The following is a 23696-nucleotide window of genomic DNA, read 5'->3' as shown; positions in this document are numbered from 1 at the left end:
GGCGGGGTGGGGCGGCCGCAGGGCCGAGGGGGCGGCGGCAGCGCTGCGACCCGGGGTGAGCGGGGGCCTCGCTCGCGGCCGCCTGCTCCCTTGCTACTTAGCTATCAAACGAATTATAGCTGGTTTTAAACCTGAACACTTGAGAAGTTGTAGTCAGTCGGCGCCAGTAACATACCAGCTGTAGCGTTCCTGTCTCCAGGACTTAGGCCCCGGCACCTGCCAGCTGCTAATAAAGTACTTACAGAGCAAGGGCTTTCCCCCCACCCCGGGAAACAATACAACCCCCCAGCTTTTTGTTGCTTTAACTCCCGCTGGAGGTGCTGTTCACCCCCCCAAGCCCCACGTTGGTGTGAGGAGCCCTGTGCAGGACGCCCCTCYGCCCCCAGACTCCAGGCGCATGTGCCCGGTGTGTCTGGTTAAGGCTTCGCAGCGCTGTAAAGGGCTTTTTCTCTCCAAGGAGCCTCACGGGCAGGGCCCTGCCTGCAGCCCACGCTTCCGCCAGGGCTTGCCAGGGCAGGTTCCTGTCACGAGATGCGTCAGATGTTGCAAAGGGCTTTCTTCCCCGGAGCAAAACTGAAGACRTGGTACTTCTCCCTCAGTACTTCTCCCTCGGTACTCCAAGCCTCTCCGGTGGTGACATATCTAATCAGCAGGCTGCAGGCAGCTGGCACGTCTTGCACTGCTGCAACAAACTGAAAACGCAGTCGGAGGAGGCAGGAAGGTRCCAGCGCGGGCGATCACCGGCCGGCGAGACCGGCACAGCAGCCCTGCGCAACACAGCCACGCAGAGGCCCGTCTCCAGCGTCAGCGCGAGACGTTGCCTGACAGGCATGCGGACAGACAGGCAGACAGGCAGACGGGCCGACTGCAACGCGGACACCTCACCCTGGGTGTATGCTGGGCTCAATGAAGCCCTGTGATTAACATGACCTCACCTGTACCGCACACGCGTACCCAGGCAGCGTCCCGCTAATAAAACACAGCGTCCGACTGCCACAGAATAGAGATGTTTCTGATTCTAACTTTTCTGTAAAAAATAAATACGTAAGTAAAATAATAATACAAAAATAAAATAGGTATGTTCTCGATAGCTAAGCCTCTTCTTTTGGTTGTAGACATTCCTCAACAGGATGGACACCTGTCTGATTCAGAGTTCGCTCTCTCTTTGATCAAATCGGGTATTTAAAATATTTATGGAGTACAGGGAGTACTGCATTGTTACTGCAGCGTTAAAACAGTAAGAATTATACGATACAAACATTTGCTGAAACTGGAAGTAAAACATGGTGCAGTTAATTCATTGCTACTTTCCAATTAGTAACACACAAAATGATTAATCATTAGTGAACCACGATTGGTAATGCAAAGCTGAGAACGAACATATCACAGCTGAAACCTTAATGTTTTTACAGAGGAGCTGAGACCATAACAAGCAYGAAAGATGCTTCAGGCTGTATCTAACTCTAGAGCACCTTACCAAAAGGAAGAAATTCCTTGTTGCTTCCCAAACCATGTCTTGCAGAGCCTTGGTAAACTGTTCATAGGTGGCCTCCAAAACTGCATTGCCTTCTCACTTTTACTGCCTACAGTCACTCACAGGCCACTTGGAGGTTGGCAGGAGCACACAGTCCAGAAGTTTTGAAGTAACAGAAATAGCTGTCAGTTTTAACAGTATTCTATTAAAGGTTGCTTTCTCTCTTCCCCAGCCAAGAATTCTTCCATCAGCTTTAGGCATTACAAAATTTTAAACTTAGTACTGTATTTACCACCCTTATAATTAGCTACTTAATTAGCTACTTAAAAAAAAAAAAACTCATCCACCACTTCAAACCCATTTCTCTCTCCAAATAGTATAAAATACACCAGTATTTTGGAAAGTACACAGTGATATAGTATGAAATGTAAATGTGCATTCTTAAATTTAAATTAACAAAACCAATTAAATCATTTTAATGTAGAATTAATTTCCTCTTATTAACAGTAATGGCAAAAGATAAGGAGGGGGCCCAGGTATGCTATTAAATACTTCCTGCAGTTTAAGATACTTGAAACACCTTGTATCAAGATTCATTTATATATAAAGTTAGGCATCCGAATGAGATGAAAGATGTATCGGCTTTTTCCAATTCAAAGCAATGGCAAAAACCTTTAACTTTTTTTTTTTTTTTTTAAAAAAATCTTTTCAATGTTATGCTTCACATACACAAGACAATGTTTTTAGCAGAATTTAGTGCCAACAGTATGATACTTAAAGCAAAATTTAATGATGGGAAAAGAAATATACTTTTATATATATATATATATATATATATATATATATAAAAATCTGTAGTTGAAAATTATTCCTAAAATACACTGAGTTGAAAGAAAAATCCAATAGAAAATCATAAATCCATACTGCTTTGTACATAGTTTCACATAACAAAAGGTAGTTTCAAAGTTTACATGTTTAAAAACAATATCAAGGTTTTCCTCTGTTCTTGCACTGTAGCATTCAAATATTATACCCCTTTCTTTCAGCCTGTTTGATAARTTTCCTCTCCCAAATTTACATAGCGACTGCTTCATATGTATTAATATGAAGTATTAGTCTTATTTGAAGAACTGTTTAGGTGGAGAGTGCGTATATGCATATTCCCTACTAGAGAGTTTTTAATGATTTATGAGTAACTATGAAAATTTCCAAGGAATTGTTTACTTAATGTAAAATAGCAGTGGCTTACCAAATGAGTGATAGCTAATTTTACATTTGAACACTTAAAAAGTTTCCACTTCAATTTTTATTTTTCTTGGATTTTTTTTAATTCAATTAAAACCAATCTTAAAGTATGTGCTAGTAATATGAACTGTACAATAATACACCACCATTTGTGTTTTCACCATGAAGTTTGAAAGAGTAACTAAATTCCAGAAAACCTCAGACATTTTAGATTAACTGTAACCCTTTYTTGTTCAATTTAAAAAAGTTTACCAGTTTTGTAATAAAACAGAGCAGCTTGAAAATAACATCTGAGATGGAATTATTTTACTAGACATGTGCAGAAGACATTTGAAACRGCTCTCATCTCCACTACCTATCATATTTATAAGTAACAGATGCATTAGCCCAATACTAAAGAATATCTGAAATTTATCTTCATATTAGTATTATTTTAAGTGGCATTCTAACCCAGAGGTTTATACACTTCTTGCAGTGTAAAGTCTGCAAAATAACAATATAAAAAAGTACATTAACTGAAATATGTATGCGACCCACTGCTTCTGTTTTGTTAAAGATGTTTGGATGGCACAAGGAGCTCAAGTCTAGGGGAGCAAGCCAGTATCATAAAATAGATTAGTTTCAAACGCAGAAAAATTTTAACATTTAAATAATTCATATAAATATCAGCAGCACCTAACAGTAATTGCATTCAAGCATGACTGCAGTCTGACTGTAAACACTATTTCCTGCCCTTATTACAAAGCAGAAAAACAGTTTATAGAATTACACTTAAGGAACTTAATTTTGTAAGACACCTGACAGAACTATCACTCATTCCCCCTACCTCTTCAATTGCTGTAGGCAGAAAAACATAAATGATGCCACATGGACCATTCACTGTGAGCAAGAAAGAAAAGTCAAGTCTGTTGGATGAGTAAGGTGTAAAGCTCCTTCAAACATCATATTGCAATTAAAAAAAAAAAAGAAAAAAGTCTATGCTCATTTAAAATAGATCTTGGCCTAAAGCTACAACTGGGGAGAAAACACYGTTAACTTCACTGAACAGGTAACATTAGTAATAGGCTCTAAATTAGTAACAGGCTCTAAATTAGTAACACCTTAGGTTTCCTAGTTCAGCCAAGTTACTAAATGAATGCACACTGAGAAAATGAGATCAGCTTTTTATTGACAGCTTCTTGGCAGGTCCACACATCTTGAACTTAGATCTGGGTTATAAAACGTGTACTGTCAACAGGTAATAGTCTCTTCCTTTGGTGCAATTAACATACATAGCTTAAAACATTACCTCTGAACTGATTGACTAAGCAGTTTCACCTCCTTGAGTGAACTTGACATTCTCCTTAATGTCAAGTTATTTGCAGAATAGCAGTTTCTGCACAGAAAGGAATACAGTTAGCCCTGTAATTGATTCACACGGTGATTCAGGCACTCTGTTACTTTATATTCCCTTACATATTAAAACACTTGGGTGATAAAGTAATTTGAAAAGTGATAGGAAAATTTAAATGCAAGCTTCCATGCTTTAGCAATYAGAAAAACATGTAATTGTCACTCGGTTATAGTTAATGCAGTTTGATGGGCTTATTTTTTATTTTATTTTTTAATACAGGACTGCTATACTATATAGCTGTATAAATGGTAAATTTTGACGATATTCTTGTAACATAGGACAAGGTAAAACAAGTTCTAAGTATTGATATCAAATAAGTCTTAAGATTTGCTAGTCTATATCTATTTATAGAAAGGAGAATCTTATTTCAAAAATAAGTTTATGGCACAACAAAGGAAGGGAAATTAAAGCTGTGAATAATTTCCAGACAAGCAAAAAGACAATTCAGTGCTTTACAGATTCTTTCTCCATTTTCAGTAAGTTTCAAACTGAAAGCAGAAATCTATATCCTGAAAAATGCAGCATTTCAAAATGGTATATAAATACATAAATTTTTAAGCCATGGTTTGGCTTTATTGTTTTGATACATTATTTGAGAAGATACATTACAGGAGGTTAATTATGTGCACAACAGAATCATTAAAAAAAGTGATCAAATTTAAAATCAGTTTAAGTAGTAGTGCTGTCCCATGGCGAAATCTGTATTGCCTTACACATACAAGTGGTTCTGCTGACATCAGTGGAAATTCAGCACACAGGTAAGGAAAACAGATTCAGCTCATTTATTATTATAATATTCTAAGCTATCAATAAATCATTGCTGTAAACAAATCTTTACTGAGAGGTAAAAGCCCTTTCATGTACAGTACTACTTGATGCTGAATGCATGCTTCCATCTAACTACCCTTCAGTTAATAATAGTTAAATGTTACTACTGTGCAATGACAATTTTAGAATATTTTGAAAAAGAAATTTGGGTTTACTTTTAAAAGATTATTCTTAGAATACCTACGCTAACTGTTAATGCATTAAGTGGAGCACATTGCATCTACAGCATATTTCCATATAACCTGCATGTAAACAGAATTTGTATTTCAAGCACCATTTAAGAATTAAATGCATCTGAACTGCTGCACTAAAGTTGAAAGTCAAGTTTGGTCACCCTATTACACATTCATCCTGGATATCAAAGTAAATCGCTTATAACCAATAGAATAAGCTATCTCCCATGTTTTGCTCCCTGATTTTCCTCAGGATTAGAAATAGCATGATAAAAAAAATTGTAAGGTGCATGAATAAAGGCCATTCCTGAAAAAAGCTGCAACACTCTGAGAGACACTCATAAAAAGCATTTCAGAAAAAACATCCACACAGACATAAATACTCAGTCTTAAAAGACCTACTTGCACAGGGATCATTTCAGACTGCCGGAATGCACCTTACGTGTGTGGCACTGATTTTATGGCATTTAATTCTTCTACTTCTTRTAACTACTCAGTTACAACTTTATCATATTTAGAGGCCAGACTGAAAGGCTGAGCTTAAAGGGAAAAAAACCAACACCCTCCACAAGAGATAGAAGAAAACCTGTTAACCCAACTGATTACATACTACTATGCTGGTAGAGACAATGGCAATTAAAAAAAAAAAAAAAAAGTCTGCCCAAAGACAAATGGGAAAGCAAGAACTCTACTTCAAAAGAAGGATATAAAGACTTCGTAGGTGGAACTGAAAGTCAAAGCAAGAAGTGTTAGAATGTCAGAAGTCATTAGAAGATTTAGGAGCAACATTATAATCAACAATACACTGGAGGTTCTCTCTCGCATTGCTAACCGCTAAATTAAGGTTTCAGAAGTCCAGTTTCTCTTGCAGAATAGATCATTTCACAACTGAATAGCAGGACCAAAAAAAAAAAAATATCAAGTTATGCAGGAGGAAAAAACCCCACAAAATAAAGTTACCTAAGCTAAACTGATTTTCTGTTTTAAAATGCATGTTTCTTCAAAAAGGAGCAATTTATAAGCACAATATAGTATTTCTATGTATTTTTGCGTATGTGAAGATTAGTTGATGCAGTTTTTCYCCATTTACATATTGCGTAGAATTCTTCAAAACAATTTAAATTTGCTTTTAAATGTAAGTTACAGCTACTATCTTATTATATGTATCTAACTTTGTACATGTGAGTAGTTAAAATGATTTTAATACAATTAGTCTTGTGAACAGATGTTCTGTAGTAGGAGTGCTATAATTTTCTAGGACAGTGCAATTGTCTTGGTATTTGCAGATTCCCTCTAAACCTCTGACTTCTTGCTCCCCTTTCAATCTTGATTCCACAGCTCTGAAATAAACCCTGCTTTTGCAACATCCACGCAGTAAAATTATAATTGAGATTTAGTGTTTCGACAACAGAGGAAAAAGCTGTGATGTCACTTCTCTTCTGTATTCAAGTGGTTTCTAACAGTTTCCAGAGACATATTCATGGCTGCTTGAAGCATATCATCTTCACTCATATCACCTCCTAAGCAAAACAGATGCATATAATTTAAAATAAATACACAGAGCTAGTGCTCAAATGTAGTTAAGTACCTTATTTGTTCCTTTTGTCCACATCCCGTGTTCTCTCCCTATATCCCCCAAATTGTTTGTGCTTTTCTGTCACTATCAYTGAACATTTTGCATTTAGCTTTCCCACGCACAATGGTCAATCTATAACAAGTAATAAATGTTTAATTTTGGATCACCAATACTTAATATGGCTTACATACTTATTTTATATTAAAAAATGGTTCTAATGATTTTGTCAGATATTGCTCCAAGCTTATTACATTTTTTGCACGATTTTCATGAAATTAAAAGTCACTTAGAAAACAAATTGTTGGCACAAATTCCATTACAGATTACAATTTGCTACACTATGTTCAATGCAAATGAAACAAAAAGCAAACCCAGAACTCGAGTGGACTAGCAGTGATGCTGTACATTTTGAAATAGGATATTTATATTCAATCCAGAACAGGCTTTTCAAGAAAGTGATCATTTTCTTTGTTGCTCGAAAGGGTAACAGCTGAACAGCTGTGATGCATAGCCTGAACAGCTGTTGCAGGAAGGAAGTAGGTAGACAAGAAAATCAAGAGGACAGAATAACAATAGGGGAAAAAATGCTATAGCTGTATCACTGTTGGAAATTAAATTTAAAAAACAATACCTGGGTCAGCTTCCAGGGTGCTTGAACTTCTAGTTGGCTTACCATGTAGGTTTTGAGTCTGATCTTGCTGCTGTAGCTGCTGTTGCTGCCTGAAAGTGTTACAAGTTTACAAAAGAATAAAATTAACATCAGTCTGAGATTCAATGTTTTGAATATCGAGTACAGTTATCTGTATCTTTATACTTGTTAAAAAAAAATCACCCGAAAACATAAACACCCTCAAAAACATACAAATCTGATATGGAAGCAAGACACTTCTGCTTTTATATCAGGTATTCACTTCAGTGTACTATGTCTTTTTGACAGTTTGAATAGCAGTTAAAGCAGAAGAAATGAAACTATCACCTAATTTTATAATAGTAGTTTCCAGAACCATAGAAAAGAAACTTTAAGATTTAGGCATTTTGCATAATTTTGTAAACTTACATACTATACCATAGACTAATTCTTTTTTCTATAATACATTCTATATTTCTAAGTAATTTCTATAAATTACAAAGATTTGTCACTGCTTGTACCATTCTGTCCTAGACTTTATCGGCTCTGAATAAAAACATCAATTATGCCAAGGTACTTTGAAGTACTCTGGAAAAACACTCAGTAATTAAGTTTTTCCTTTTTTTTTTTTTTTTAAAATGAACTTGAAGAATGCTTCTATTGCTTTTAGAATTAACAGCACCCTGTAAGAGCACCTTAGGCACAGGTTTACACAGATAATGCCTTTCTTTTTTCACATTCTGTTCTGACAGTATTTCCACCTTACTATAAGTCTACTGCATTGTAAGGAAGGCCAGGAGTAAGAAATACACAYTGTTGTTTGCTACAATAACATTCCTGCACCTAAATCCTTTCAGTTGTTACCYCACCCCAGTAACCTCTGGGCACCTACTCTCCCAACGTAACATTCCTATTCTCCCAGAATTCAGATTTCAGCATTCTTATCCTCTGAGAATTTAACTTCTCCAACTCCTAGTATTTCTCTAAAGTCTTCATTTGCCCCATCTCTAGGAGACAGATGAGTAAAAGCTACAACCATACATCCTTTATATATTAAGAATGTAGTGCAGAAGAGAATACCATTTAGAGCTCTTTCATGTGATGTAAATTAGATGCCTCTTTGCTAGAAGCAAGGTCTTACAGTAAGGATACTTTCCTCCAGGAAAATAATCAAAGTTATTTACAAGACTTCATGTAAAAATACTTTTATACCATGCCTGTTTTCTTTCATTCACAAGATTGCAGTTGCTGCATTACTAACAAGTCCCCTTTCATTTAGAGTTTTCCTTCCAGTCATTACTTCATAGTAAGTATCTGGGAATAACAAAATTCAGATACTATTAACAAATCTTATTAAGAGATAAAGCTTAGCCGGACCCCAATCAGAAACCCATACACTCCCCCAAAAGCACTAAATAAGACATTTGCTTCTACATGTAATTTTAGACTTAAGTAGCTACTTTACTTTTCAAAATATGCTTGCCGTCTTCTTCGTAGTTCTTCTGAAGAAAGGGAGTCTGTCTGACTGGTGTGAGGTGACTGTGGAAAACTCTGTGGTACTGAGTCCAAGAACTCACTTCGACGACTCCCTAAAAGCAGAACGTGACGCTTTATTCCACTAATTACTGCAAAATGAAGTTTGGAAGCAAAATATAGTTTAGAAACATCTCTTCAAACCTGACAGGAGGAAAGAGGTTTTTGGTAAAATAAGCACCTTCGCTAACTCCACAGCTGCTATTTCTCYTCACCTTAGCACTGTTTCCCTTCCCTCCTGCCACCATTTGACAATCCATTTTTGCTTCCTAATGATCCATGCTACATGAAAAGTTGCAGTTTTTTCAAAAAGCCACAAAGACAGCTACAGAACAGAATAGATTATTATTCCATGTCTCAAAGCCAGTCTTTTCGGAGAGCTTGAGGCATGCAGAGGAAGTGGCTGACAAACAGATTTTGGTAGCACCACTGTATCACAATCAGTAAGAATTCTACAAGAGACATTAAATAACCACTACACCTTGCATACTGAGTTGAATGGCTCTACGAAGATCAGCTTCTTCATCTTCCATATCAATTTCCTGCCTACTCAGAGCCAGGGCTCTTTGAAAATTCTCCTCATCTTCATCTAACATGCCTGTTCCATCAAAAGGATGGTTAACTTCTATTGCTTGGTCCACATCACTTTTGGGCAGCCTGTAAAGTTGATGCATTTAAAACATTCAGTCAGAGATAATATTAACTTTTATTGTGAGATTTAACAGAAATATTTTGTATTGATATAACTACTATTTTTTCTTACTTTGAAAGAAAACATTTCTGTTGTGATAATTCCTGTCAGGTAATCACAAATTTCAYTTCTACTCAGTAGCAAAAGCACTAAGACTGCAAGCATAGCTCTTTCAGCTGTAAAAATGAACATACTGCAACTCTCAACCAATGCATTATTTGTTGACAAGAATCTGTTCTATAAAGTTAGAAGAGCTATAATGCCATAAAAAGCAATAATATTTCGTTATCTGAACCTATGCTATTCATTTACACCAGCAGAAAATAGTGCAAGTAGTCTTTTCCTTAGGAACTTTGACTTCACTCTATGTATATGTATAAACATACACATTTTACATACAGCAAATGGAAGAAACAGGAATGAACTAATTCCTCTGAAAACAAAAAGGAGCCTAAGCCTTCTTTCAAATCAGTATGCAAATTATTCACTATGAAAATTTGATAAATCTACTGCAATAATAGTTCTATACACTGCTAAGAATGTATTTTATATTAGCACTATGTATCACAATACAGCACCACCACCACATTTACAGTTAAACTATGCCAAAAAGGAGTAACATGTGATTTATAATGACGTGGAGTTCAGTTATGGGATTACCATGTTTTTCTACTTATAATAGAATGCACAAACCAATCTTAACAGTAGATCTGTTAATATTAACCGTAGCTTGGTAAGATTGATACACGCCGCTATAAATGGAAAAAAAATTGTAACCATACATTTAAAGTCTGCATTATACAATACATACACATAGGGAAACATTGAATTCTTACTACAGTAATTTTGGTCGTCTTAAAAATATTCTTTATGCTTTACTAATTTGGTTTTATTGTATACAATAGTAGTAAACCTAGTGCACTGAAAGCATTTATAGCTACTTTACAAAGGTTCTTAAAGGTTTTGTGTCCATAAGTACTAGCAATGGAAACCAATCACGTTAAACATTATTGAAATGAAGTCTCTATTTACTTCACCTCTGTTCTCTTGACTGTGCTGCCTCTTCTCCAATTAGTTTTGGTCGCTGCATCTGCTGTACCCGAATCATCTGCAATAGCTGATCAGCCTCACAGTCTGGCAGGTCACCTTTTACCACAAATATGGAATAACCTGAGAAAAATAAAGCATAAGTCCACAACATAAGGTGCATGCATAGATACTCTAAAACATACACTGTATGGAAGACAGCGATGTGTGATTTATTACAACATAAGGCTCTACCTCTCATTATAAGGACTTGGATTATTTCACTATTTCAATCACAAAGCTAATGGTAATTAACTGAATACAAAAGGTCTAAAAATAATGATTATTACCTACTTTTTATTAATGAGATTTAACATCTGCAAGTTACTATTACCTTCCTGTTGTAATTGAGCCAAGAAAAGTGCAAGATATGTATCTGATATTAGTTCTGGACCCATCAAGAGAGAGTTCAAGTTAAACCACTGTAATTAAGAAAAAAAAAGGTTTGAGAGAACAAATTAGCATGAAGATTACTTGGTAATCCATTTCTGTACAATGTGGTCATTTTCTATGATGGAATATCTGACTCAATCTAATAAAGCAAATTACCAAATTAAGTCTTTTGAAGCACAGTACCTATGCTGCTAAAGGTTATCCTTAAAATATTCTTCAGCTAACAAAAGATCTGAAGTGAGAAAGTTACCGCATGCTCTCTCCCATTACTGAACACTTGTACCAGGCAAACAACTGCTAAAAACAGGGGGAAAAAAGATATCCCCCCCCTCGACAACCCTAAATATAATAAGAATTATTTCAGCCATAACTTTAAAATACTACTTACTACTGATTTTAAATCTGCTCAGAAATTGATATGAAGGTTTTATTCCTTCTAAGTTTACATTATATCCTATTCTATTAACAGAGACAGAAAAGTGAAGARAAGTTGAATACTTTTTGTTAAAGGCATTCTAAACACACTGCCTTTAATAGCTGGTGATGCTGAAAATAAAAAAAATGCTTTTGGAGAATTAAACTAATTTAAAAATTAAATCAACCATGAAAAACTAACTCAAATTTAATGTGTCAGTAACACAGCATATTATAATAGGTGAGACTTAATATACACAGATCACTCCCAGTTCCCTGAGCAGGGTAATAAATCATTTATATACTTTACTAGAAAAAAAAGAATTTCCTGAATACAGATTGAAAAATATTCTACCTTTAAAACTCCATGGATACCACACTTAATTTAAAGTTTGGGGGTTTTATTAAGTACACCATACCATTCAATACTATCATATTTTAACCAAGAACCACCATCTAGTGATGGTAGGAGAATTCAGTTCCACTCCACAAAACCTCCCACCATCTGCCCAAATTTATTCATACACTTGCAGTTAGGGCCATACAGTAATTCAYCTGGAATAAAGGTAAGTGACTATCTACCATTCTGTCATTCACTCACTTATATTCTCACTCAAAAGAAGCCCTTTATCACTAGAAAAAGTTAAGAACAAGAACATTGGAGTGGGGAAGGAGAATTAAAAGGTTATATATGCAAGTCCGATGGACAGTTTACAGCCACATATTTAAAAGGAAATGAGGAAGATGATGATTTGGGGAACTTATTTTGCTAAATATTATTTTGCTTATATTTTTGTAATACAGGAGAATTGGGTCAAATCACTAAGCCAGTCTATTTTGTCTCTATCTTTTCTCATTGGTCTCCAGATAACAGACACCTCTTACTGTTTTCATGTGGCTACAAACCATATTTGCAAGAAAAAGATGACCCCACTCCAGCTTAAAGTTTTAGGCTAGAATGACACCTTAGAATTCCAGTGTACGTGGTTGTACATATAATAAGGCATTTTCCTCATACTTCTAAGTATTTTGCTTGTTAAAAAAAAAAAAGAAAAAAGACATACTTTGAAACTAAACCAAAAGAGTTAGTAATATTTTGTAACTTACCCAGCTATTAGTTCTAACTAAAACTAACTGCAACATATTTTTATCCTTTTATTATCTTGAATAATTGTTTCTAGCATGAATTCTCCAAARTTGCCCAACTAGCTTCTGCTTTAATTTTAATTTTCTAAGAAGGTTTCCTAGAAGACTTCAGTGTTCCATCCAGCTTTTAAAAACAGAAACATGAGAACTCTGCAGTGCCTTATTTGGGATCAAAGCAGACAGAGTTTGTTTATTCATGAGTAAAGTTATGTTTTGTTTTTTTTTAAATCTGGATGACATTGCTAAAATGGACTGAAGAGCTTAAGCGACTCCTGTCTACTACTGTAGAATTTAAAAGCTGATTTCATGAATACTTTCTATAACAAAGAATAAAAATACCTATACAGTATTTGTATAGGTACAGTGTGGAGTATGAKCCAGAACAATGATTRGCTACTGAAATAAACACTGCATTGGGTGTTAAAGAGATATGTGGGTGCAATCGTTGAGTAATGATATACGCACCATGTATCTGTACTGCCATCCCTTACCTTCAATAATTCTCTCTTATTTCTAACRCAATTGCTTAAGAAAGTTCCTTAAAGTAGTGGAAAGTTGTGCTTCTACTTTCCTCCAACCCTATCCCTATGAATACTCTGAAATATTGGCAATCATACATGTTACAAGTTCTAATGCATTAAAAATCTTTTCCTTATGCCTACCGGCCATCTGAAAGAGTAAAACACTACTGGCAACTTATTTTTGCAGGATCAAAAATTTTAATGCACTAAGTAAGTGTACACTTCACAGAGATCATAAACCATGCCTAAGATTTTTCTTCCCATCACATGTATGATTCTTTTCCACTATTTTTCATGTGGAAGAGAAGTGAAAACTTAGATGTTACACAGACTCTACCTGATCTGCAGTTTCCTAGATGACAGAGGTTCATTAAGGAATTGATTACAGTATCTTTTCCCAAACTCATAAAAATCTGCCTGGTATCTTTGTGATAAGAAAAGTTTACTCAACTATTTTTTTTAATGGGATACTACTAAAGCAAATTTCAGCAAAAGCCTGCAAAAGGCCAACAGATGGTCTAATTGCAACCATTTTTTCCACCCCCACTCTGAAGTCAGTTTTTAAATAAAAAAAGACAATGTCACCTGTTTTCCTAACTTTCGAACTGTAAACCAGTGTTCCTTATAATTACAAATAAATGATTTTTCATTTCTGTAAAAAGAAAAACAAAAGGTATAGATAAAAATTAAATACTCAAATATTTGAGTGCATAATAAAGTTTAAGTTCTTTGCTACCACTAATTTAAGCTTAAATACTAAAATTAAGACAGCTGTTCATGGTACAGAGCATTCATACTACTTTTATAACTTAGAATATGTAGAAAGTTGTCTTTTCTGTAATGTTGACATTACTGAAATCTCAGTATGCCTGTGATGCCACAGATACCAAGATGTCATGAAGGCACAGAGGATAGATGCTTGTATATACCCCCAAAAGACAAAAAACAAAGGCAGAAGGGATAAAAATTAAGTATCAGAATGTAACAAGGCTTGAAATAATTTTAAAGAAATAGAGCAGATTTTCAGCATTGTTCTTCTGTAATGAAAGCAGAATGCTTAAAAAAAAAAAAAAAAAAAAGAAAGAAAGAAATCTTACACAGGGTCGATCCCAAGTCTCTGATACTCTGGGCTGTTGAAAAGGATTAGTTCTAAACCCCAAACTTTCAAGGCATTGCTTATAACCTGTCAAAAAAATAGCACTTTTTGAGAGTCAAACCAGTTTAACCAACACAGTCATTTTAGTAACTACTGTTTTCGTAAAACTGATTTTAAAGCACCGCTATGGGAAAAAAAAAAATTAGAATCACATCATTCAAAAYGTTATTCAACTGTCATTAATTTACATTCAACATAACATGCACACCACTTCTGAGTTACAAAGTTAGTTTTGTAACTTCTCAGTTACAAAACTATTTAACTGAAAGGCATTAGAAGAAGAAGAAGGAAAAAAAAAATAAATAAAAAGAGAGAGGTCTCCCAGACAAAATTGTAGCTTCACCTCTCACAGAGACTTCACACATTTTTCTCTCTCTGCCCTTAGAGCCCCAYTGTTTCAGGGAGGATGAGGCCAAGGGCACAAAGTCAGCCCTTCTCTTGAAAGCTTGCATCSCAAGGATGGCATGTCAAAGTCAGGTTCATTAACACTGGTTTACTGCTTATGTTTTTTAGGTTGACTACTGTGGCCCAATTTAAAAATATGTCCATCAAAGCTTTCAGATCAAATTGAAGAATTTGAATTTTGTTTCTACTATGCTGCAAACTGTAGTATAACAAAACCTGGAATATTATTATAGTTTATAGGATTTGCTCCAAATTTATGACTTCTTTAAATAGGGAATTTCCTACCATTTTAGGAAATTTCRATGTCATTTTAAAAAGGTAATCAGCAAATTCAAAAATAAAAGGGAAAACTCTTTGACGATAACTCTCTAAACATCTGTGTAATAATACTGTAATAATACTGAGTAAAGCAATGATGATGCCAAGTAGTAGAGGAACAGGAAGTGAACTGGAACACAGATACTTGCAGCTTTTCCCTTTCTGCAGGTCACAATGCTAACTCTATAACCACTGCCAAGGGCTGTATAGTCTATAATCTGAGAAAATCTCAGTTGTGTGTGTTTTTTTTTTTTTTTTTTTTTTTTTTAAATCTGCAGATTATGGAAGCCAAGGTGTTTATTGCCAGCACATACAATTTCACAATTGAGGGGTCCATACATGTTTTAAAGTTTTTAAGGGCCCCTAAAGAACTGCAAGCCACTGCTATTAATGGTAAGCACTCTAAAGATTTAGAAATCCATCACTTCCTCCTCCTGCCCCCACCCCTCAGGTAAAAAAATTATAGCATTTAAATTATACTAGAGAGAACATATATTGTATAAAGAAAAAACCGTCACAGAATACAGCCATGCTTACTTGAATTGAGAAGAACCCACTATCATCCATATTTACAGAAGGCTGCTGCTCAATATGAGGTTGAGAGAGGGAAAAAAAAGGAAAAAAATTATAAGCATGAGATCAGTTTTAAAAAAATCAACTTTAAGAATAAAGAAAACTGCACACACTTAAAGCAACAACTAAATACATCCTACTCTGTAAGGCTGATTACAATGCCCAAATATGCTTATTAATAAAAAAACTCAAACCTTTAAATTAGAAAGGCTCAGTGCTTAGAGGAGAGACAGGCATCAGAACTTCTGTTCCCATCTCTGCCACTGGCTTACTCTGTGACAAGAGGCAAATCTCTCATCCTTCTCGCCATGCCTGACCTCCCTACCTGTAAGATGAAGATAATGTGTCTTTTATAGAATTACTATAAAGATTTATAGCAAACTTTGAAAATGCCAAATCTGAGATGACTGAACAAAAAAGGCTATAAATTTAAAAAGTTTTAGTCCTGGGAAATAAGCCTTCTATAACTGTGCAAAGTTATCAGTACTGTGCTATATAGTACTATATTTTAGGGGAAAAAAAAAAAATCAAACCAACTGAAATTTAAAAGATTTTACCTGCAAAAACGTTCTGTATTCTTCACTAGACACTCCTCCCTCTGCCATTCTCATTCTTTCTTCTTCATCCAGCTGCTGTGCAATAGAGGATAACTCAACAGGACTAAAATATTCCCCTTGTAGCAAATTATTCAGACAGTGTTGAGCACACAATGAGCCTTCTTGCTAACATTGGAAAACAAAGCAAAAATACACAAATGCCATTTTAATGTTTTGCTCTGTAAAACATTTCAATCTTTTTTTTTTTCTGGCAAGCTCACCTCTTTCCTCCACCCCCAATACAAAATTTTCTTCAGATGTATTATTCTGAAAGCTTTAGAATATACACACAAAAAAAACCCAATCAATTTAACAGACACTTTCCTCCCCACATACTACTATACTTCCTCAAGGGAAATAAATTCCAAGTAAAAATGCTATTGTAGAAAGCAATGTAAAAACTGCCTATAGCTCGACTACATCACATGAGCACTTTGGGACCAGCAGGACAATGGATTCTGTCCTCCTTAGAACAACCACTGCACAAAAATGAAACATTTTTGATCTCTAATTTGCAGTGACAAATGTTCTCTGTAACACATACTCTTGTTCCACTAAACTTTTCTTCCATGTGTGACTATCAACAATCTGCTATCCCTATGTGCCTAAAGAAAAGCTGATCATAAAGATTTTGAAGAGATTTAAAAGTATGTACCTACACATTTTTTTTGTTTGTTTTTCATTTCAGGTTACTCACCCAGTTCAGGTTATAACCAGCTCATTTACTGCTGAGAAAGTAATTAGAAGCTGGAAGAGCAGTAAAGCTTATGAACAGAAACTACATAGAAGCAGCTAAAATCTACTGATTCTAAAATCTTGAAGGGGAAGATGAGGAAGAAAAAAAAATCTATTCAGCTCATTAAATAATGAAAGTATTTTTTGTTGATAGACTACTTAAGTACAGAACATTTTAGATATTTTGTTAGGTACCCAGCACACTGGAGATAACACAAATGTAGTATACCATTTTTAACTACCAACCTAAATTAAAATTAATAAATTAGAATATCAGTTATCATTTTGTAGCATAATAAAAGTTAAAAAAAAAAACAAATTGAATGAATGTCAAGTTCTTTCATTCTCCTAATTAGTGCAGATAAAATGCTGTCTTGATAAAAGAAAGAAAAAAACATAAAAATTGGTTTTCACTGGCTACTGGAAAAATAGCTAAACTGCAAGTGCAAGATAAGATTAACATCAGTTTTGAAATCCAGGTTTCATCTTYGCCACTTTAATCACTGCTCCCTATTTTTATTGAGAGCTCTAATGCACCTGCACTTTGAAGAATAAAAATGGAAAAAAACCCCACCCAGAACACAAAAGCATGTCTTGGAGGAATATTCTTTAAATTTTTTTGACAGCCTCATTCAAACCATATGCACAAATCTAGCATGGTTCATCCTGTAAGCCAGGAATCTCAAATTTCCTTTACTTCAGATTAAAAAATTTTCCTAGGGCTTCTTCACTCAACTAAGCAACGAGTTAAGGCTGGACCAGCTATACAGCTGGAGTCCAAYGCAATTCAGAAGCCTCCTTCTCCACAGTACCCCCAGCTTATGGTCTCCCACAGCAACWAACTCCAGACTCCCCACCAGTCCCTGGCCCTCCAGGACCACATCTCTGCTGCTGGTCATATGATACAACTAAAGCAGAAGAACCTACCTAAGAATCACAGGTTTCTCCAACAAAATGGTAAGAAACTGATTTAGGAACAAAGAGAGATTAAGGTCTTTGAAAATGAGTCATATGACAGTATTTAAACATCAGTTTCACTGAAATGGCATTTCTACAGAGAAAGTTTTTTCTTAAATCATTAATTTTCATATTCGTGCCTTGTACATATTAAGAGTAAACACAGAAAAGAAAATTTTACAGTTTGTAAGAAAAGTTCARCTTTTCTGGGGGTGTGTGTGGAACACTACATCTTTCCATAATCTGGTATCTCCTTGTTAAAACCTATCTTGCCATAAGACTGCTGCCCTTCTTTCAGTCTTTTCAACCGCTTGTATCTTACCAAAGCAAGAGTCAAATTTTAAGACACTGGCTCCTAAAGCCCGGAGTAGGCCTTAGGCAGTTGCCGTTCTCCCATGAATAAATGTCACATTCCTTAGGTCTCTGTGTTTCTGTTTTGTTAAAGGTATTTTTTTCCTTTATAAGTGCCATTTTTTATGCCTCATTTTTTTTTAACTGAAACATCTGAGGTGTAAAAGTGATATATACACATTCAATATTCTCAGTATCTTATCAGGAACTGAAAAAAATGCAAAAATAACTTACTAAAGCATAGGTGCATCACATTCCAGACGTCCCAAGAATATCAARCAAACAAACAAACAAAAAAAAMCACCCACCCCACTCCACAATAAGAACCTGCAGCAACTATGAATGGCAATTAGTTTGTAACTTTYGCTGTATTATGCTCTGTCATTTTAACCTTGGAAGAGCTGCATTATTCCAAAGCAATAAGGCAATTTGCTGAAAAATGCTTCAGGTTATTATTTCCTCATGTGACAAGTTACACTACATGAGAGAAAGGTACGCTTATTTTGAACTCATTATTTTCAAATCTCAGCTGGAAGTCAAGGTCACCGTAGCACAGGCCATAATGACCAAAATTCCAACACTTATCCTTCAAGGAACAGCTCTTCAACACCACAAGTGCTTGCAAAGTTCTGCTATCCAAACTCAGTTTGAGAAAACACACCTCTAGTTACACAAATTTCAGAACATTAAAGTTTCTTTTATAAAGTTATTCAGCTCGCTTGCTTGAGAACGATGCATAAGAATCAGTATTAATCGTAACATGATAAAAGTGTTGAGAAACTGGCAAAGCACACAAAGAAGACAGTGCTCCAACACTGAAGCACAAACAGTTGTTATTTGGAAAGMTAGATAAGTCACAAGAGTTAATAGAAAACAGGAAACACTATTTAGTGCATAGAAGCACTGCGCATGAACCTGGATTTCCTTGAGAGCGCTCCCTTTCCCTGCTCCTCACCCAGCCCAAACGAGGCCAGGCCAGTGGAGAGAGAGCACGGCAGGAAGAGGCAGAAGCGGTCCTGCCCGCCCCTGCCCATCACACTGCTTCCCAGCCACACGAGCTCGCGCTCTCAGCTTTCGCCTGCGCCCTCCCATAGCTGAGGTCTATTCGAGGCTCGAGAAGGGAAGTCACCGCGCGAGAGGAAACGCCGAGCCCCGGCCCCGGCCTTGATCTCCAGGGTAACATTTCCTTTCCCACCAAGCCGGCAGACTTCGCAGAGCCAAGCTGGGCCGCAGGGAGCGGCAGAGCGGCGCGAAGGGGCGCAGCTCTGCCCCGAGGCACGGGGAGCCGAGCCGAGCCGAGCCGCCGCCTCGGCCCGGCCGCCGGAGCGCTACCGGGGCGGGCAGGGCGCCCCGGAGCCAGCGTCGGGCGACCCGCACAGCGAGCGCCTCAGGCCCGGCCCACCGGCACCGTGACTGCCCCTCGGCCGCGGACGGGCTGGCACGCCTCGCCTCTGCGCGGAGAGCCAGAGCTGAGACCCGCCGCTGCCCCTCACTCACCCGCTCGTGGAAGATAGACTCCATGTTTATTGTCAACGGCCAGCACCCTCCGCCGCACGTGACCTGCCGCGACCAATCAAACATCGCTTTACCGGGCGACCCGCCGCGGCCAATCCGCGCGCATCTCCTCCTCCCCCCGCCAGTGAGCGCGGCGAGCGCCGCTTGCCGCGGCGGCGCCCCCTGCCGGCCTGGAGGCCCTGCAGGGCCGCACCATCACCAGCACGAATTGCAGCTCCCCACCCCCGAAAATTCCCTGCCCACTTGAAAGACGTTTTCTCTATTTCCCTTGGTTTAGAAATGTAAGAATTACACAGAGAAGTCAGTTTCATTGCTGTGTCTTACCGCCTGTCAATCCTTTTCACTTTCCTGTTCTCATGCACTATCACAAAGCTACAGTATCGCCACTGCTGACATCCCAAAGAAACACGTCTAAAGGGGAAATCTAAAGAGAAAACGGTTCAGATTCAATTAAAAATACATAAACACATACTCTACCACATTTTGGAGCTACATTAAATATTCCTTTAAACACTGTCTCTCCATGAACTACAAATAATTTTACACTATACAGATTAATAACAACATAAATGTTTTTTCCAGAGTTTTTCTTTATTACAGAAGTCTTCCTCCCTGTTCCAGAGTACGACTTCTGGCGACAAATATTTCTGAACAGGACATCTTCTAGCCATGTAACTATCTTCCCAAAAGGAGGACTGAAAATTAAACTGGTAGAGATGATTTATAGGTGTTCCTCTCTGTAGCCTTATATGTTCTCTCAAGAATAAAAACCATAATCCTGTTCTTAGAATTTGTTATTTAAGTTTATTAATCAAGTGAAGATACTTCTGATTTCATCAGCAGCTTCTATTTCCATGTAGTTTCTTCACCAGGTTTCAATTCTCTGTGTGGAAAGGAAAAAGAAAGGCAAGAGAATAAAATTAGGATCGTATCTGCAGAACAATTACTAATAAATTTAAGTTTTAATTATTATAGATGACCTTGATTGAGATTTTTATTAGCACAATGAATAAATTTGACTTTCTTTCAAAATGTTGTCAGTTAAAAATCTTTCAATATGGATGTTTTCTTTTTCTTTCCAAAGCTTCTAAAGGTTAAGTTCACTTCAGTTAGCTTAAATGTGAGCACYAAACAGCTAACCTCTAATAAGTTGATAAACTTTCTGTGTAACAAGRCCCAACTTCTTTTGAATAGAAAGAAGTCATTACTTTAGTGGGAACAAAATTAGGTGTAAAACCAGAGGAAGTTTTTGCAACATACTGAAACGCCAGTGCAACTTAAACACTAATTGCAGCGAGAAAAGTGCTAATCTAACAGTGGCATGAACAATGCTGTTACCATACTTACTTACTCAAAATTAGCCCATGTGACACCAGCGTAAGAAAAGCCACTTTCAAACCATATATGCCAACATTCCTACTTTTCTTTTGATCTGTGATAAACTATAATTAGTAATTTTTTTATTGAAGCATGACTTTTTTCTGTTGCCCAGTTAATTCTAGTCTTATACAGATTTAAGAGATCTGATTCAGACGCAGCAGCACCTTAAGTTATCTCAATTCCCCCTGAAAAGTGAGCCAGCAAGCCCTGACCATGGCATATATAGTCATATTCTCAGTAAAGACACAGCAGTTGCTAAGTTCAAACATTTAAAATACAGATGCTAGGTTAATTAAAAAAAAAAGATAATTATTTAAGTGATATACATTTATAAAAGTATTTGTATGCTAATATATATTGTCGTCATTTTAAACTTAAGACATAATTTTGCTATAATACATTGAAAAGGTTAAAATTAAAGCACTATGCACTTCTGCTGAAGACAGAACCAAGATGAGGCTTGCACATTCCATGGCTAAGCATCTGACAGCAATTAATACAATTAACAAGCTTTGGAAAGCTAAAGCCTTTTCTACTAATGTGAAATACCTTCTTTTCCAAATTATTTGATTTCARATCAATTAGTTCATTAATTATGGAAAACTATTTGGAAGCTGAAAAAGATCATTCTCCATTTTCAACAAACAAAAAAATAAAATGCAAGMGGTTGCATTTTCCCACCTGTAGAATTATCAAGGACACAGAGAACAAGCAAATTCATACCTACAGACTACTTCCAGACTACTTGACTTAATATGCTACATTTACGTTAAAATATGTTTTACAGCTATGCTACATTTACATTAAAATATGTTTTATAGTTCTGCCTCTTTCACCCCCAATTATCACAGTTAACATTATTTTGTTAAAAAAATTTTGTCAGAGTATTCTGCATTTAGGCAAACTCTGTATAGTATCCAAGGAGAACTCAAAAACATTTTCAGAAAGACTTAAGGAAAGGGAGGGGGAGAAGAGTGGCTTGCAGGTCCTCCCTTTTCCACACACTTTCTCCAGGTCTAATGTATAGAAAATTAATCTTAAGTAGTCTCCTYAATAGTACAGCTTACAGTAATGTTTGAAGTGGTATTGTTACTTCAGTCCTTCAAGATTCTTTTTTATTGACAGCATTTCAGACAATGTTACTTTTATTTTAAAAGGAATAGCGATAGACGGTAACAATTCCTATACAGTAAAGACTAAATTARTAACATTCCATGTTAATTACACTGTAAAGGGTGATGTATACTGACAGTAAATGGTTAAGTTTTATTTGGCTTTCAAATTTTTTTCCTAGTAACATAAGTTTCTTACTTATCTGCATATTAAGCTTCTATTTAGTTTATAATGCAGTGCATTCTTTTAGTAAGTCTATTTAAGTCTTCTAGTAAGTCTTAATGTCCACGAATTCTTGCTTTTATCTTCCAAGAACAACATTTACTAAAGAATAATTATTTTAAATCAATTATTTTAACTAAAAGATCAAACAAATTGTGTACACTTTTTTTGACAACTAACGGCACTAAGATGGGCCTGAAAGCCCAAATTTTCAGTAAGCATTTGTTACCCAAAATCCTTAATGAAGTTTGGCTGATGCTTTTATGGCTTTCTTCCCCTTAGTATTTTGACAGCATTACTTTTTACATATATATATATATATAYAYAYAYACACACACACGACTCTCAAAAARAACAGAGAAGCACTTTTAAAATCTACTTTGCAAAATAACCAAACATATATATGTTATAAAAAGATATAAGCAAACCTTCTATACAATAAGCTCTTGTTTCTGAAGGCTGACAGCTTCTCATCATTCATTCTGTCCAAATAACATCCAATCACAAATCCTAGGGGAACAAGGATGTGTATCCAGTGATTACGCACAGCTTGGATGAAATTCACCATGACTGCTAGAAAGAGAAGAGTAACAGCCAAGAGTTACTGATACATGTGCACAYGGAAACTGCTACATACCTAGTGCCTTCAATCTCACATACTAGGGTCCTACGATAGAGTAATAAATGCTCGAGGGTCATTAAACACTTCATGCAAGATGCACGGTGTTCTCAGATCCACACAGGATTCTCAGAAACAATCATAACTAACTCTGTGGTGCTGGGAAATAAGATTTTATCCTGAAGTAGGAGAGAAGCAGACTCAAAAAAAAATATAACTGGTGAAATATTAACAATAGACAAACGAAATTATTTACATATGAAAATAATTCTGCAAGTACAAAAATGCGCTCTCCCGCAAAACATAACACATATATTCGTAACACGAAATCCTGCGGATGGATATTTAATTATCGGTAGATACTTGGTAAGACGAGCCTCGGAGGCACTCGGGAATTGACAGATGAGAGAGAAAACACGTTCGTTAAACCCCGGAGGCCTGCTCCAGCTCACCAGCCCAAACCCTCCGGATTAGCGCCTTGCGGGCAGTTCTGAGTCCCCCAGGCAGCCGCTCAGCCCCGGGCCGGCCCCAACGCCGCTGCGGGGAAGCGGCGCCCCGGGCGCGGGCCGGGAGGCTGGGCGGCGCGGCCGCTCCTCGCCAGCCGCCGTGGCGGCCGGGCCGGGCCGGGCCGGGCGCGCGGCTCCGCAGGGCGCGG

The 23696-nt window shown here is 36.7% G+C and overlaps 2 protein-coding genes across 5 annotated transcripts; both read right to left on the bottom strand.

The window, feature by feature from the left end:
* Window positions 1–3870: 3870 nt before the first annotated feature.
* ATXN3 (ataxin 3) lies at window positions 3871–20383 on the bottom strand. Of its 4 annotated transcripts, none has more exons than XM_085317534.1 (12): window positions 20032–20383; window positions 19690–19752; window positions 16111–16275; window positions 15518–15562; window positions 14199–14284; window positions 13687–13753; window positions 10962–11049; window positions 10579–10711; window positions 9332–9507; window positions 8783–8906; window positions 7321–7409; window positions 3871–6633 (listed from the first exon to the last, which is right to left on the bottom strand). In XM_085317534.1, the coding sequence occupies exons 2-12, from the start codon at window positions 19711–19713 to the stop codon at window positions 6542–6544; spliced, it is 1089 nt and encodes a 362-aa protein (XP_085173660.1). In that variant the 5' UTR covers window positions 19714–19752; window positions 20032–20383; the 3' UTR covers window positions 3871–6541. The 4 variants fall into 4 exon arrangements, with proteins under 4 accessions (XP_085173660.1, XP_085173661.1, XP_085173662.1 ...); XM_085317535.1 differs by having other exon boundaries at window positions 16111–16271; XM_085317536.1 differs by lacking the exons at window positions 19690–19752; window positions 20032–20383 and adding an exon at window positions 17582–17877 and having other exon boundaries at window positions 16111–16271.
* A 105-nt stretch (window positions 20384–20488) lies between these two features.
* On the bottom strand, window positions 20489–23547 carry NDUFB1 (NADH:ubiquinone oxidoreductase subunit B1). Its single transcript, XM_085317538.1, has 3 exons — window positions 23298–23547; window positions 22851–22995; window positions 20489–20590 (listed from the first exon to the last, which is right to left on the bottom strand). The coding sequence occupies exons 1-3, from the start codon at window positions 23344–23346 to the stop codon at window positions 20554–20556; spliced, it is 231 nt and encodes a 76-aa protein (XP_085173664.1). The 5' UTR covers window positions 23347–23547; the 3' UTR covers window positions 20489–20553.
* Between the last annotated feature and the right edge of the window lie 149 nt (window positions 23548–23696).

This window comes from Rhea americana, unplaced genomic scaffold, assembly GCF_003343005.1.
Source record: "Rhea americana isolate MKP2758 unplaced genomic scaffold, rheAme1 scaffold_5, whole genome shotgun sequence".
NCBI lineage: Eukaryota > Metazoa > Chordata > Aves > Rheiformes > Rheidae > Rhea > Rhea americana.
Note: the sequence above shows the minus strand (reverse complement) of the source record. Positions and strands in the feature narration are given on the sequence as shown.